Source organism: Piliocolobus tephrosceles, chromosome 4, assembly GCF_002776525.5.
Source record: "Piliocolobus tephrosceles isolate RC106 chromosome 4, ASM277652v3, whole genome shotgun sequence".
Lineage (NCBI taxonomy): Eukaryota > Metazoa > Chordata > Mammalia > Primates > Cercopithecidae > Piliocolobus > Piliocolobus tephrosceles.
The window spans coordinates 51,922,739-51,940,830 of NC_045437.1; the positions used below are offsets into that span (position 1 = coordinate 51,922,739).

At 36.6% G+C, this 18,092-nt stretch overlaps 1 protein-coding gene across 1 annotated transcript in view; it reads right to left on the reverse strand.

Moving 5' to 3' along the window:
* The window catches only part of LOC111539888 (microtubule-associated serine/threonine-protein kinase 4), a 168,308-nt gene that overhangs the window by 61,040 nt on the left and 89,176 nt on the right, over positions 1-18,092 (reverse strand). Inside the window, exons 5-9 of the mRNA XM_023207893.1 lie at positions 17,399-17,477; positions 12,490-12,647; positions 10,473-10,548; positions 8,509-8,718; positions 2,853-2,954 (exon numbers count right to left, since the gene is read on the reverse strand). Coding sequence (XP_023063661.1) covers positions 2,853-2,954; positions 8,509-8,718; positions 10,473-10,548; positions 12,490-12,647; positions 17,399-17,477 — 625 coding nt within the window. The remainder of the gene's footprint in view (positions 1-2,852; positions 2,955-8,508; positions 8,719-10,472; positions 10,549-12,489; positions 12,648-17,398; positions 17,478-18,092) is intronic.

The following is an 18,092-nucleotide window of genomic DNA, read 5'->3' on the forward strand; positions in this document are numbered from 1 at the left end:
TGCTTCTAATGTGTAATAAATAGCTTCAGGATCACCACACTCTAGATGGATGCTGTGATACTATCAAATGTATGTTTCGTCTTCATCCCTGTTTTCTGAAATACCACTCCTGAAACCCTTGGAATCTCCAAAGTAATAAGTGGCTTTTTATATTCTAGTGAGTTGACGGGTGGCTGGGCACTTCTGGGTAGCCTCTGGAAGAGGGCTGGTTGTCAGGGGAGCCTATCATATGATGAGAGGGTTGGGAGTTGCAGCCCCATCCTCACCTCCACTTCAGAGAGGGGCTGAAGGTTAAGTGGATCACCAATGGTCAATGATGTCATCAAACATGCCTATGTAATGAAGCTTCCATAAAAACCCAAAAGGACCGCATCTGGGGAGCTTCCGGATAGCTGAACGTGTGGAGTTTCCTGGAAGGCAGTGCAGCCAGGGAGCTTTGCACTCCTTTCCTCATGCTTCACCCTATGCATCTCATCATCTGTAGAATTTTTAATGTATTTCATAATAAACTGGTCAACTTCAGTGTTTCCCTGAGTCCTGTGAACCACTCTAGCAAGCTAATGAAACTCAGAGAGGGGGTCATAGGAACCTCGGTTTACAGCAAGACGGTGAGAGGCACAGGCAAACCATCTGGAGCTCGCGACTGACATTGGAAGTAGGGGCACTCTTGTGGAATTGACCCCTCAACCTGTGGGATCTGATGCTATCTCTGGGTAGACAGTGTTGGAATGGAACTGGAGGGCACCCAGCTGGCGTCTGCTGCAGAACTGCTTGCTTGCTTGTTGTGTGGGGCTCCCACATAACTGGTGTCAGAATTATGTTGTGAGAGCACAGCAGGAGGAACCAAGTTTGGTTTTTCCTCTATGCCCAAAGGGATGCCATGGATTTATGTGTTGTAAACAATTATGCTTATTGCCTTAAAGCCCAGTTATTAATTTCAGTTATATTTCCTGGATTTTTTTCTGGAGTTTCTAAAGGTCATTAAAAAAAAAAAAAAAAAAACTTGCTGTTAATGGAGTAAAGTTAAACCAATGTAAATACTCAGTCTTTTACATATATACTTACTACGAAGACTAACAGAGCAAGCCTGGGTACTATAGGGATAAGATGATAGCTTGGGGGAAGCATCCCCTAATACTATGAAACTCCAGTTTCATCTAAGCTTTAAAGAGTACTTTGAAAGCAGCAATATTTCCAAGCTACTTTTAAGTTCACTTGTTTCTATCTTTGAGAAGCTATACTTTTTCTCTTCTGATTCTGAGTGATTACTGTAAAAAGTTGATTTCCTCCTTTAAAGCAAGATCTGCTCTTAGCATATCTGTTGTCCAGAAAAACAAGTTTTAATGCTAAATGAAACTTTCCCCTAAATTAAACAATTGTGGGAAGTACAAACATGTGGTCCGTAATTCAAAAGCTACAATAGGAGAGGCAGTAAAAAGTTAACTCACCCTTCTACCTGGATTTACCAGTCACCCAGATCTCCCTGAAGCATCCAAGTTTTTTTCCTTTTAGCCTTCCAGAGACACTCAATGCCGAATGGTGTGTTTGATTCTATGATTCTAAGGGTCCTCACCATTGATAGAAAGCCCTTCCCTACACCTCCCAACTCCCTACCCTTTCTCCTCAAGATTTTCCCTCTGTGTCTGACAAGGCACTAGTATATATTTTTGGTGCTGTGACTATTTCACTATTATAAATTATTATGGATGATAGTTAAAATAAGGGCAAGACCAAAGCACTGCAACCATATGTGTATTATGTAGGTATGTATGTGTGTATTTCTGAAAAGCTGTATTGTATGTGGTGTTATAATTACTTTAATAGCCAGTGAAACTTAAAAGTGAGTTTTGATGCTATATTAGTAGATCCTTAAAATAATTCTTATGTTCACAGCTTAATATTTGTTCACAGTTTTAACTGAAACCGCAAATCAGAATTGCATAAAACAAAAACTTTTCAACAGGAAAATGATCACTGGCCAAAAATGTATAATTGTATTTATTTTTAATTTTTAATTTTTTTATTTTTTGAGACAGAGTCTCGTTCTGTCACTCATGCTGGAGTGCAGTGGCGTGATCTCAGCTCACTGCAACCTCCACTTCCTGGGTTCAACTAATTCTCCTGCCTCAGCCTCCCAAGTAGCTGGGATTACAGGTGTGTGCCACCACGCCTGGCTAATTTTTGTATTTTTAGTAGAGATGGAGTGTCACCATATTGGCCAGGCTGGTCTGGAATTCCTGATCTCAGGTGATCTGCCTGCCTCAGCCTCCCAAAGTGCTGGGATTGCAGGCGTGAGCCACCACGCCCAGTCAAAAACATATAATTGTTAAAATGAACTAATCATCTCTAAAAGTCTCATTCCTTCAGGTCTGCATGAGGCTCTACTGTATTTTCCCAAATGGGATGGTTAGCATCTTATTTTCTAACTTGCCACATTTTAAAACAAAGAATAATTATAAATCACAGGTTACTATTTATCTCTGTATTTATCTCTATTCCTCTCTGCATCTTGGCAACTCCAAAAAAGTGAGGTACAGCAAGAGTTTTAAATTAGCTGTGATATAAAGTAATTATGCTGAGAAAAGGTCAAGCACATTATTTTATGATTCTACTTCAAGTTTGCCTAGAATATGATATGACTATCACTTAATAGAGCAAAAGTCCTAGAAACCTCTTTAAAATCAGAAAGGACAAGTCACATATCAACATCATAAACATTCACAACTTGTAATTCCCTTTGACTTTTTCCATTTAGCTCTGGTATTGGAAACCAAATGAAGCTGGAGCTTTCTGACGGTAACTGCTTTCCCAGTTAACAATAAATAATGTAGTCACATCGAGGGGCAACTTACCAGGCACTCTAATAATCGAGCAGGGCGGGCAATAACAATTAGAATCTTTCGAACTAGTTGTTTAATAAATGCCAATTCTCCACTTTCTGAACGATCATGAGCCTAGGAAAAAGCAATAAAGAGAGTGATGATGCAGAGTTGTTTCATTAAATGGAAAAGAAAATCAGCAAAGCAGGCTAATTAGATCACTGCAAATGTTCAAAAATCAAGTGATTAGAAAATGCTGTTAAAAGATTGATAAACAGACATTATCTGTATATAAATGGACACTATTAAACTCCTATATCTACAAAATCTTTCTATTAGCTAAACCTTAATTGCAAAACTCTGATATATTATCTGTGCTAAAAATCAAAGGGCGCTTAATGTGAACCATGAATGAAGGAGACATTAAAAGTTTATGACATATTAAGCACACGGTACAAGTAGAGTGGGAAGCTGATCAAGAACCTTCATTTTCCAGTTAAGAACATCTTAGACATAAGAAATGACTAATATAGTGAAGGACTGCTTTTATCCTGGACACTTAACACATTCTTGAAGTATATTTCACATATACAATATGATTCACCTATAAATTAATTATATTATCACACATAAAAAGTGTGCAATGCATTTTTCAAGTGTTAGGTGGATAAAGTATATACCAGTTGAGTATCCTTTATCCAAAATGCTTGGGACAACAAGTTTTTGGATTTTTTTCAAATTGTGGTATTTTTGCGTATACATAATGAGATATCTTGAGGAGGGGATCCAAGTCTCAACACAAAAATTCACTTATGTTTCATGTACACCTAATACATATAACCTGAAAATAAATTTATACAATATTTTTAAAGAATTTTGTGCACTCATCACACGAGGTCAGGTAAGAGAATTTCCACTTGTGTTATCATGTTGGTGCTTAAAAAGTTTCATATTCTGGAGCATTTTGGAATTTGAATGCTCAACCTATACCTGGGTATATAAATGTGAATTCAGTTTCACACACTGAATAAATAATACCTAGGCACTTAACTTAGTAAAATTTAACTTAAAATCTTTAAAATTTTTATTTTATATATTGCCCAAGCACAATAAATATTCTGAGAGCAAAGCTGTTTGTTAATAGTCATTTAAATTTTCAATAATATTTTCTTGAAAAAAATCAGATAAATATATATCAAGACAGGCACAAAACAAGTTTAGAGGTTTTAATGTAAACTTCTCTGTTACGTTCACTTTTAGACTTTCTTAATCTTTGTTTTTATGATTTACTTTCCTCTAAGGATTAAAAAATAACATTTCATTGTGATGTTGGTACAATATAATATAATTTCACAGACACAGTAATTAACATTTACAGTCATTCTTGAAGGTGCTTTACCATGACAAGGACCAATCCCCTACCCACATGAAAAGAACTGGCAGAGATCAAATTTATAAAAAATGATTGTACTCAGAAGTAATATGTCTGCTGAATTTAAACCATCAAATCCAAAGCCATTTTCCAAAACACACATACAAAAACCATATACTGGCAAAAGTAAAACAGTTAGCTTTTGACATTAAAATAAAAGGAAAAATTCACCATCGGTGAATAATCGTAGAATAGAATGTGTTCAAAGAAAACCAACTAGTAACTATAATGACAGGGCCTAGTACCCAGGAAGGATGCTAGGACATATATAACGATGCACATATATATGCATCTCAAATATTGAAACTGCCTTTACATTTTCTTCCCAATTTTTGCTTTGCAACAAAAACAGATTTTTGGAAGATCCAGTGAATGCCAAAAAACATGGTTACATCTTCTTTATGGTTTATCCTCAACCAAACTAAACAGAAAACTTTAAAGATGAAGCAAAAAAACCAAAACACAAAAAAACAAAACACCTAACTTCTTAGTTAACACTTTGGGCAGGATACAGAGCTTTCTTCTTACTATAGTAATTTTTGGTTTATAAATTCAGGAATATAAAGAAAATCTGAAAAGCCTAAATACATTTTGGGTTGTCTCTTCAAAGAGAAATGAGAATTTTGTATCTTAATAAACTTTAAAAAGTCAGTTTAGATTAAATAAAGTCAATTTCAAAAATCATAATCAGTTCATTCTAACTTCTTAGTTCTAAAAATTATCAGTCATAGCCAAGGATAAAACATATAATTTACATTAACTCAAACAGTATTTTATCTACTAACTTAAGTGGGGAGAAGGAGCCCTGTTAAAACAACACAAAAGACACAATTAGCCCCTGAAGAGAAATTGGTTCCTGGCTGTTACCACCAAGCTCCAAAGGGGAAACACTAACAGATACCCTCTGTATTTTAAGGGTTGACCACTATAAAACATAACCATGACCCAGATTTGAGAGTAGGTTAGAGCTTCCTATGTATTTTATTGTCTTTGGCTAAACTGCTGTAAGTGCAAAAAAGAATGGAGACATAAAAGCATTCATCTGGAATTGTCTTAGGCCTCGGGGCTTTAAAAAGGCATTAAGCTGCTCAAACCTTACGGGGATTTTACTTGGGTTATGCAAAAGACAGACAATGGGAAAAATGGCTGGGAGATAGGCCTACAGAGCACAGAATGCCACAGTTGGGAACTGACAACTGCATCTTGGGGAAATCAAGGCAAGTTCCACAATTTGGCTCTATCTAAAAAGGGCAGGCCCCCCTGCAGTGGATTAGCAACATGTTCTGGAAAAATACTATAAATGTGATTAGGCAAATAGTTTAAATTTTTACAAAAGGACTGAAGGAAGCTCTTTATCTATAAAGCTAAACAAGAAACCATTCTTATTTATACCCAACAAGACCTTCATGCCACAAGTATACATGCTTCTCTGGCCAAAAAAGAAATTTCTTTAAAAATAAGCATTTTAAAAATAATAATAGGACCCATCACGTGATCTGTGAAACCCTAAGATTTTATTTTAATTGTCATGAAACAATCTGCTGTGTCTGTCACAGAAACAAAATTAAGTAGGGGATTTCAGTGTAAATAGCTTTGGATACCAATCCTACCCTTTTCAGGGCATGCCTATAAAGGAATGAAAAACACAGGACTAAGCTGGTAACTATGGTAATATCCTGGGACAGAATTGCAGAATTAGGAGTATCTCACAGAGGCTGACTACAGAATTCCTGTGTCTGCCTCTTCTGTTCAAAAGTGCACTATTTAGCAAACATACTTTCAAAATATTCCCATAAATAGTAATATGCATAGTGTTTCCAGCATTTTCTGGACTCTGATTTGATTAAAGCAATAGCAGAATTAGATTACTTGATACATCCTAATAGGTTGAATATTTTGACATGCAGTCATATCTATTTTCTTCCTTCCCCACTTCCACAGTTTCTGAGGAACTGATAAACACCAGGCACTGAATTTGGCACCAGAGAGTTAGAGATGATTCCTGTTCCTCAAAGAGCCCCGTCTGTTGGTAAAGTGAGACTGCAGAAGTCAGTACAACTCATTACGGCTAAATGCATTGAGACGAAGGGCACAGCAACAGGCCATGTTATGGTTTATACCTATGGACAGAATAGAGCCAATAAAGAGTTTTAGATAGATACTCTTGCAGCTGCATAAAAGTATGAATTTGAAGAGTTAAGACTGGAGAGAGGCAGATTGGTGAGGATGAGGGTTTGAGCTAGATGAGGGTCTGAGCCAGGTAGTGATTGTAGAATAGGAAAGAAGGGTTGTAGAAATATTGAGGAAGTAAACTATGAGGTCTAATGGGTTGCTTGACGAAGGGAGAGAGGGAGTCTAGTATTCTCAGAGTTCTAGCAGGTGACTGGGTAGATGGCGGTGTCAATGATAGATGAAAAGAATGTGGGAGAAGCATGTGTGGTTGAGGAAATGCTGTCTAGTTGTACATAGGTTGGGACTGCTGCTTCAGTGGGCTGTCCAGGTAGAAAGAGATTCAGCAGGCAGGTGGATCCATGATTCTGAAATGTGAAAGATGACTACTGGTCTGAGATAAGGATTTGAAGCCATTAGAGTCTATTCTTTAATCGAAGACAGTCAACAAGATGACTAAGAGAGAAGGAGGAGGAGTAGACTACGGATGTGATCATGGGAAAACTTATAGAAAACAGAAAAGGGAAGAGAAACCCCTGGAAGAGGCAGAGAAGAAATGGTCAGAGATGTCCCAAGAATAATAAATGAAAAGGAAGACAGAGAAAAGGAGGGTTTTAACACTGCTGAATGCAGTAATATTCCAGTAAAATGTCCAGTGGATATGACAATAAGGAGGATGTCAGTGAGCTGAGGGGTATCAGAAGCCATTCACTCAAAAAATATTAAAGTCCTTCTGTGTGTCACACACCATCCTAGGTGAATAAAGCCGATAATATTCCTGCCCACAGAGACATTATACTCTACTGTAGAGCAGTCAAAGGGCAGCCTGTGGACTGGGACCAGTCCACCACTGTTATCTGTGTGTGATGAGATATCTAAGTACAATTTTAAGCGTAAGCATGTGGCAATTCTTACAGCAATTTTATATTGTAATGTAACTCATTTAGCAATTTTTACATTGCCAGGAAACCCAAGTATATGATTATTTTCCTGTAAAATTCATTTTCCTTTTAGTTTAGGGGAGAGAACAGGTCCATGCCAAGTAAGAAATTAACAGAAAAACCCCAAAACAATGTGTTCACCCCTAAGGATAGTCTGAAAGGGACTGCTTCAGTGGACTGCAGTCAGTTGCAATGTGAGAAATTGGGAAAGAGTATAGAAGGCCTAGATGGCAAAGGGGAGAAAAGTAGCAGCTGCCAGCCAGAGAAGGATCTTATCTTGCCAGCTAAATTCTGCAGGGGCAAGGACAGTTAGAGTTCTCAAAAATTAGGATGCTAATATTTTCCTTCAATTTTCTGACATTATTTACATATTCATGTTTTAGAGAAAATTATCTATAATTATGTTTACACAGGCATAATTTGTGCCTTGTGAGATACAGAAACACAATATATACAAATACATAGGCTAAATAGGTTTCCTTGTAGGCCGTGGCTGGTCAATTTCAGTCAGAAGAGCAATATTATACATGCATTCCATTCCCCCATACAGACTCTTTTCCTGTCCTGGGTGTTATCAGGTGCTAGGCATGCAAGTGTTAGGCCTAGACAGGTCCTGTGTTTATCTGTCATTTTGGAAATTGGATATTTTGTCAGAAAAAGAACTGACACTAATAAAAATATAAGTTGCCATTTACTACCCAACACCACGTGCAGGTTAATTAATAGAACACACAGCCTGGAAGAAGCCAGCAATTTTCCATTTAGCTTTTTCCGATATTAGAACTAGATAGCATCATCAAATAACACACATACACTCAGGCAATTTATAACTTTATGGTTAAAGGGGGAAGAAATCACTGCTTCAAAATCCTTCACAATCCACTTATCTTAGAGTCATAGATTGTTGGGTACCAAGGTACCTGTAAAGGTTATTATATTAATTTTCTATTACTATAAATGATGACCAGAATCAATTTATAGCAAGTAGCAATCAGGTGAGTTTCTTTTTTTTTTTTTTCCTTCTTCTTGCTTCTCTGGAATGTGAACTCCATTTCATGGTTATAACTTGTAAGCAAAAAAAAAAAAGAATTTTTTTTTCAGGGAAAACCAAAATAAATCAGAAAACTATATGATGCATGTTTCTTACCTCCTGTAGCAACTTATCTAATTTGTGCTGTAATTCAAGGAAGTATCGTGAGGTGATGAGGCCCTGGTGGGATTTATCCAAGCAATCTCGAGCCAGTTCAATAATCTGGTGGTGAGTGAAACTAAGCACTCCATCTGCTAGGGGTAGAACGTTGTCAGGAGAGTAGCTGGTGATAATTTCCTTTAGACGTTCTTCCATCTGAGCTGTAGCCTATATAGCGAAGACACACATACACAGATGTAATACGAGGAAACACACATGTAAACAATTTGACCATCACATTTTTTAAAGCATTTTCAGAGACCTCCACAAGTCATTAAATAGGATTCTAGAAATCAAATTTAAAAGAAGCCTCACTTCTGATAAAATAATGGTACATACATGTCATCAGACATTTGTCCAAACCCACTGATTGTACAACACAAACGGTGAATGAACCCTAATGCATGTGGGGGGTGTTCATACATAGCCTTTCCAGGTACATGGGATATCTTTGTACCTTCTGCTCAATTTTGTTGTGAAGCTAAAACTGTTCTTAAAAAGTTGCTTATAAAAAGCAGCAGCCTCAGCATGTGAAATAAAGATCTGAGGATACAAAAGTGAAATCAATATTTCATTCAGAATGATAATCTCCCTTTTCTGTGTTGTTTCAAATGTAAAATGGTCCCTGTAAGCTTCTTCAAGTAACTCAAGTCGTATCTGTGAATTGTTATGCTTTCATTTCAGATCTTGGGCTCTTTCAGATGGATTGTCCAAAATATCAAATTATTTCTTTATGCTTTTGTACTTAAACATCAGGATGTTGCTAGAGTTCCATGACCTAAGCTAAAAATGTATCTTTTTTGGCTAGGTTTTAATGTGCCAGGAGCACACATCTTATATCATCTTCTTTTCCCAAAAAGCTACAGCCTATGCAAAAGTCCCAGGGGACTCCCTTGGTAAAATAAATCTAAAATTTCCTTTCCAACTTTTATTTCATTCTCTCTGGTCACCCACTGCCTAATCCATATTCCTTACTTACATTAATTATATATGCAGGGAGACTCCCTCTCCTTCCTCCCTCCTCCTCCCCTCTAATATCCTAACCTGCATTAACTAGGTAACAGTCAGTATCTGTTTCCCTGGTGAGCAAGTGACATGTGATAAATAGCTAAAACAGCTTTAATCAATGACATCAATGCTGGGTTAGTTGCAAATAATAAGTACTCTACTCTTGATTTATGAAACCAAAGATTTTCGTTTGTTCTCCAGCTTAGGGCAACACCGGCTGTGGGGGCGGATCAGGAAAAACATAGGAGAGTGGCCTTTTCTCAAATGTGCAGAAATGCTTTGGCGGGAAAGATGTGGAAACAAGGTGAGTTAATGGGACCATCTGAGAGCAGGTCCTTGTAGCCAAGGGCTTGGCAGCAACTCTTCACAGTTTCTCTCTCAATTCACGTTCTTTTACCAGTCTAACTGGAGAACACGACAACTGTGCCTTCTCTTCTAAATTAATAGGGTTAGAAATACAATGTCTAAAGAGATGGGAAATCACAGAAAAGTAATGTGGAAAAAAAAAAAAACTCTCATGACACACCAATCTACAGGCTTCTAATGGAGAAAAACAGTCTCTACTTAACAGTATGGCGCAGGCCCAGAACGTGGGTACAAAGTGCACAGTCTAGAGGCCTTTCAAAGTAGACCCTCCCTACGGCACCTCACCAGGCCTACCCCATGTGTGGTGCACAAGTGGCAGGTTCACTTTAGAGCCAGCTCAGCATAGAGAGAGCACAGCGAGTTCTCAGCAGTTGTTAGCTTAACATTTTTTTTTAAGTTATTTTCTCTTTCTAAGAAGACTATAGAGCTGTTTTATGCAAATCATTACTAGATTGGACCTTACTTCCCATAACAAAACCACCTTACAGACTCTAAACCTATGCTGCCTGTTCGTTTAGATGCTAGGCATCTTCAATTCAATTCATTACCTTTGGGAACCTTTCTTTGTAGACATGGTTCATCATAATTATTTCATGGTCACAGCAGGCGGGAGAACGTCCAGGGCTGCAAGTAAAGCAAATTACCCTTTTAAACTTGCCACAGCATGAAATGAAAATAAGCTTTTTATTTATAAACAGTCAGCTGCATCAAAAGTACTATGCAACCTTTGTAAGAAAAGTATATTAGATAATAAACTACAAAATCAGTCATTAGTACACATGCACACATACATTCCCACAAACACAGAGACACTCTGAATAGGACTGAAAAAGAAAGCTCAAGAAGTGGAATGCTACAAAATCATCATAGTTACAATACTAGTTCAGAAAGTGTTTGTAAATTGAAATTATATTCTGCACATAGTGTGAGCTTGCATAAGATCTGGAAAACAATTAACAAACCACAAAATAAAACAAAATAGGGTAGCTACAAACAGCAACATCTAGGACACGTTTAACAGTGTAATTTCACACTTTTCCCATACACCTGCGGTCTGCCACACATCACTGAAAAGGTCTGAGTCTTCCATGGCACAGGTGTCATCATTGAAATCCATTTTCTAGCCTAGCAAATATTTATCTGGGATGCTGAGGTAGGCATTATGTATAATATGAAACAGAGGCATACAACTGTTGTGCATTCTTCTTTACTCTTTCAATAGTAGGTTCATCTTCCTTCCTAGTGGTATATAGTTGTGCAACTTCAGTCTATTTATATTCCTAAAGGGATACAGCTTACACTATGCATCTTAGGAATTCCTTTAATAAAACAAAAAATGGCACCCATGTGGTAAAACACGGTGCCTGTAGATGAAATAGTAAAACCAGTTGTTAATTTCATATTTCAGAATAATCTAACATGTCTCACAATTATCTAGTGTGGCTATATTTACTATTAGCTTATGAGACTAAGTGAAGACAAAAAGTACAAAGGCAAATTGCTTCTCATTAAACTTTGATATTCAACTGACCACCTAATAAACAAGCTATTTTTTAATATAAGAAAACCTTAAGATATCAAAGTTCACTAATTCTATAGCATTGAGATCTCATACTGCAGTGGACAAGGTGATGCCCTGTCCTGATCCCTCCTTCAAAGAAGGACCTGTTGCCCGGCTGCTGGGAGTTCTGTCCACAGAAACCTTCAGCTGTCAGTCCCTGCAGGGATGGCATCAGCTGCAAGAAGTCATCTCGCCTGAGGCTGAGTCTTTCCCAGGGTGCCATATCCAGTGAGGGACACAATGACTGAGGTAGGGATGTAAACGAAGACATATTTGGGCCAAGGGAGCAACTCTGCTGAGTCCTGTCGTTCCCGAGCTCTCTGTGGAGTTGGCTAAAGCTGCTGGACTTCTCCCTCTGCCCAATCCTGCCTCCCCCTTCCCTTCCACAGGTGCTAATTTCAAAAGCACTCCCGGAGAAACATCCTGAACAAGAAGCTCTGTTTTAGATTCTGCTTCCGAAAGAAACAAACTCACAGTAAAACTGGCCCTATTCAGTGTCAGGTGGACTACATTTGGCATCCACAAACTTCAGGTGACACAAACTCCTAAAAATGTGTCCACAGTCTTAGTGAAAGTAAGACTTATGATGGGAAGAAAGAATAAAAAGATATTTTGTAATATGAAATCTGGAATTTAAAAAAATCCTCCTATTCTTGTTGTTGTTCTATTTCCACCAAGCTGTTACTTCTTAACATAACAACATTAACTGCTTTTGCACTGCCTTGAAATTTCCAGTGACTAGACGTTTTCATAGGTAGTTCTGAGACCATCATGATTACTACTACTGCTGCAATCAGCAAATTGTGAGAACTGAAAAGGAAAATTATAAGATGCCTTTCAGTCGTCATTAACAATATTATGTGTACATGGAAACATCATGCTATATCTGTAATAGTTTGCAAGTCAGTTCACACACACATGAACTAAAGGACCAAAGTCTTCAGTCAAAATGTTTGAAAATAGAGAATCCAATTAAGTAATGGTTTTCAGCCAGGCCCACACACCTCAGACTTCGGGAACGGGGGCGCATCGGCGTGTTCCTGCATCTGTTCTCAGTGGCGATGCTTTCGGTGGTACAGAAATGTTTTGACAAGAAGTGTAACTCGTCCGGTGTTGGTTGGTATGGTAACTGATGCAACTTCTCCTGGGAGGAACAGGATGACTGAAACAAACCAAAGTGAGGTCACATAACTACCTCAGAAAGAAACTCTTCAAAAGAATAGGAGAGATCACTGAGTTAAACTTGGGTAATTTTTATTGTTTTTTTTTTTTCAGGTTAAAGTTGTAAGAAGTACTGCCTAAATGTATAACTTGATGTTCTCTCTCAGAGTTCAAAATGCTTTCCATATTTTGCCTCATTTGTTTATAATTTCCCAAAAGGTAGTTTTCCCTCTGGAGAAAACCGAGGCTCTGAAAATGGATCGGAACCAGTCAAAGCCAAAGCAAGAAAGCGACCACTGGAGTGACATTAGGGAGCACTGTATCGCAGATTAGCTTTCAGTTGAACATGGCATCCCCGAGTTTTACTGCTGCTCAAAATCAAATACTGACTTTTAGGTAAATAACATAAAATAAATGATATCATATGAGATGGTCAATAAGGCAACAAAACCTCTTTTTATAATGCATCAGAGTGTGCCATGAGTAAAACAGGGGAAGGATTAAAGAAGATACTTTTCTGAATAAAGCCACTGTTTTAAAATCTGGAATTGAATTTTCTTTATTCCTTTTTCTCAGGGAGAGTGGAGGGTTGAGACTATAAATTAAAATTAAAAAAAAAAAACTTTCAAGTGGTGTTGAGTTTTTTGTTACATGCCTGTAGATTTGCTTTTTAGAAATCATCATTCAACATTTGGAACAAGAAAAGACAGGAAAGGTGAAGAGCTAAATTACCCTGCTTTTAAACAATCTGAAACATTTAACTAAAAAGCAAAGAAACTATTGTTTTCATCTTTAGTCAGAGGTAAACTCTCTAAGTAATTCTAATAAAAGAGACTGAGAAATTTTTAAGTAAATGGAAACATGGTTAGAGTAAGCACATTCTGAAAGATACTACTTATTTTAAAATGTCAGTTCTAGTAAGCATTTTTTAAAAAATCATTATATTAAGAGTACCCTTCATAAATACTAAAACACTGCAATGTAGCAAAACTAGAAATTAATGCCCAAAGCTTAAAAATTATTCCTATAACTTGAAATTATAAAACATCTTACTAAGTACATATTAAGACAAAGAGTAATTTTTATAATGTATTGAGATTATTTTACAAGCAATAAAAAAATGAGAACACTACTAGAAAGACTTATGAGATAAATCAAAGCTCTATTCAGTAAGTACAGTCACGGCCTTAAACACTTTTCACTAAGAAAAAAGAAATAAAACACATGAACTAAATCAAGTCAAGAAATCAAGAAAAATAAAATAAAATCAATGCAAGCAGGAGATAAGCAGTGGTGATCAGAGGAAAGATAAGGAAATTAGCAAATAGAAAAACAGAATTAAGAATCTGCAGATATGTCTCAAAGGTAAATCAATGTCCACAATCCTGTATCCAAGATTTCAAAACCCACAAACTCAGAAGTTTGTTCCTAAGTTTACAGTAATCTCTTTTGGTGGCAAAGCACCAACTGAACTGATGTGAAGCTGCTTAAAATATTTATTTAATCTACTTATTGTGAATGTTGATTCAAGCTGCTGCAGAAATATTAATATATTTGATATGAGCGGCTGGCCCCACTGTTGCTGGTCTGTTACGTACAGAACAGGGATGTTACCTTTCTCAAAGTGAAAATTCCAAAACACACCAGGCTCAAGATATTATGCAACTGTACTTGCACAGGAACAGTATCTACTGACTTCAGAGAAGGGTCCAAAGAATGAAGATATACGAAAAAAATTATGCTGCTAGTTCTTAAGGCAATTAGAGTTCCAAAACCATGTTCTGAGTCATGGTATCACTCAATAAGCATTTAGTCTCTGCAGGTAACCATTTTGCAAAGGATAGTATTCATATGCACATACAAGTTTCTACTTTTTATTAAATCATATCATTTTATAGACATACCTCATATTTTTAAGAGTACTTATATTCTTATTTCTATACTTTCACTCAGCAGAAAATAATTTATCTGGTAAGAAACATATGGGAGAATGTCTTCTGACTGCTACAATTCTATAGTACTTATTTCAAAATTAAGAATTATCTGAATATCATATTGGAAAAGCTCCACAAATTAATTTTAACTGCAAACTGTGATGTTAGAAGAAATTGCAACACTGAATATTCTCTGGGAGGACTGATTTACTTCATCTGACTAAATCTTTCCAATTTCAGAATATAGCATTTTTAACATTTAGCAATTTTGCAGTTTCCATAATAACCAAAGGATACAGATATTATAATGTTTACATTTCAGTCTGGCATTCAGACAACAGCTGAAATTATCTGTAAAGTTTAAACTATATTTTCAAAGTGCTTGCAATTTTATTTGTATATATTCTACATTTGATTTTTTAAATAGTTAAAGTACATTTCTGATTGGCTAAATGACTAACAGTTAACCCAAGGAAATGAGAATCTAAAGGTGATTCAGATTAGCTTTAGAAAAGAAAAACCTGTAACTACTAAGAAGTTTTACACAGTTTCTGCCCTAATCTTTAAAGAGTAGGACCACAAAGAAACTGAGAAAAATAGAGAAGTAGCTTTTCTAGTTTTCACTCATCACTTTTATCAATAACCAATAAAGAGAAAAAATAACTGAACTTTCACACTACAGCACCTGCAGTTCATAATCTAAATAGTCCCTTCTGTCTGTTGGCAAAAGGAGTAATTCTGGAAGCTCAAATTTCATTTGGGAGGAAAAAATTGGAATATTGAGCCCAATAATTATATGATACTAATGTCTTCAATAAAATAAACACTTCAGAGAAGAGCTGTTAGAAACACAAAGTATGTGTGTAGACTAAAAACGGTCTTGGGGGTGTCTTCCGTAGGCACAAACAGAATTTAGAGACAGCAACGATTCCATTTGGACTGATGACCAGGTCAGCTTTATTAATTACAAGGTTTATCTGAAGAAATACCATGTAAATTTCTTTAAAAGAGCCAAGAGACTGGGTCCTAAAACTGCTCACCATATTCTTACTGAGAAAACAATGGAACAGTAAACAGTCACTCAGTTAAACAGTCTCTCTGTGCCTCAGATTTCTGGCTCATACAACGAAAAAAACAACAGCAATTACCTGATAGGGGATGTTGCTAAGATTAAATGAGCCAATGCATTTTAAGAATTTAGACCAGGGCCTGGCATGTAACAGATATTTATAAAACAACATTATTTTAAAAATTATTTCTACCAAACAGGGTCTGATTTTATGTAGCTCACCTTTTATTACGTATTCACTTTTAAAAATGAATGACTTACTAAAGATGAAAAGAATACAAATCCTGAACTCTCTCCTATTTTTCTTGCAAAAGAGAGATTTCTATGTCCAAGTTATAACAAAACCTGACTGAAGGCAATGCAAGGTGATAGAGTTGAAATAAAAAAAAAAAAAATTGGAGTTAAAAGACACATCTAAAATACTGGCCAATAACCACTGATAGTGACTGCCATAAGAATCAAGGATGACTTCACTATTATTTACTGACAATTTTATTCATTCATGCTATTCAGGACTTTTAAGCATCCTTTACTGATTCTGATGTGCCTCTGAAACCACTCAAGGTTGTTAGCATGTTTCTAAAAATATGATCTAAATGGACAATAGACTCATATATCACAACAAAATGGAATAATGGATAGAAAAATAAATTACCTTTGCTCAATGAAATATCAAAAAGAGATGGTAAAAATAATGCAACAGTTTTTAATAATTTGGTTTTAAAGGTACTCCAGAAAATCTACGCTATATTATTATACTTGGAATTCTGGAAATACATCAGTATAAGGCAGAGGTGATACCAGTTAGAATTTATCTATTTAACTGTAGTTTCTTGTCATTCAAGTGTTATTAAGTGGCTAAATCTATGTGCTTAATGGAGTGCTGGGGGCTATAAAAAATACAATAGATGGATATCCCTAAACAATAAACCAGAGATTTTGACAAAATGAGGCTCTAGGTCCACATTCCTCGCTGGTACAAATACAGCTAGATCACTCCATATACTGAACATCTGCAACCTACTAGGTCTTTCTAAATGACCAACTTGTTTCTACAGCCCGGCAGATACAGTTATCCTACATGATTACTAATGTAAACTAAAAAAAATAGATCTAACCTACTGAGTTGTTTCCAGTAATTGCTAGGTCTCTTGTTGAAATGTTAAGTTTGGGGCAAGAGTATCCATTTTCCTCTATCCTAGTTTCATAATTCCACCACGTCTCTATTTATCTTAACCTTCTTCCAAGTTGTTTTAATTTCTTCTTAAAAGAAAGTTCTTACCTAGAAGGCATAAATTAAGACTTGCCTTTTTTTTTCTTTGAAGGAGAGAAAAAAACAAAACAAAACAAACCTCTATCTAAGCCACATAGGAAGAAAGACACAGTCTGTGAAAGTTCAATGGCATTTTTAGCACTAATGTCACTGGCATGGAACCAAAGCAATAAAACTAGATTGTGACCCCAAACTACACCAAATGTTATTAAAATGAAAGCTTCCAGTCTCCTCCAAACGTGTGATCCTGGAACTTCCTCAATTTATGCACTACAGTTTAAAAGCTTGCAGTGAAAGTATGTCCTTTTTATGTTTGTCAGGCCATCATTTGATGCGTCGCTTATTCAGAGTGGCGGACACACAGAATTTATCTTCTCCTCCCTACCAGGAAACACCCAGAGAAAACACTGCCTGTGTAATAGCTCTGTTGTTGTGAGGAAGAGAAAAAAAAAAAAAAAAAAAAGTCAGGCACTTACAGAGACTGTAGAGCTGGGTGTGTTTGTCCCATAGCCAGAGGAAGGGAGAGAAGCCAACGACCAGCGGCGTCCATCAGTCCTATTGAGAAAGTGAGTTTAGCTTAGGCCAACGCTGGCATACTGTCACATGGGAACTCCAGGGAAACTAAGTATTTTTAGTCAAACAAATGACACAAACATAGTCTGTGAGGATGTGGAAATGCTCAGCAAGGGTCAGGGTAAACAAACATTATACAGTAGGTTGACTTTTATTTAAACTGAATCAATACAACCAAACAAGTAGAAAGTGAATGGGTTGATCCATATTATTGATGTCTCACTAATATACTCTGACAAAATGAATACCAGGGATAATTACAATGGTCAGACTCAGCAGATTCAAATGAATAAGAACAGAAAGGGAGGAGGAAAACACTCTCATCTGGAAACTGATAACCAGAGCAAATGATCTTTGGAAGGGGCTGACTTCCAGCATGGCACAAGAGCCTGTGGGGACTTTCTTTGCATCTGAAACACTTTCTGCTTATGATTTTCAAGGGAACAGTTCCACTCATCATGCTTAGGGAAGAAGGGATCATTGGGCTCATGGATGGCTCAGGTCTGAAGTGTCAAATAACTTTAGCATTAAGTAAGTAACGGACCTTATGCTTAGAATCTCTTAAGAGTTACTGCCTTCGGACATGACCTGGCTTGT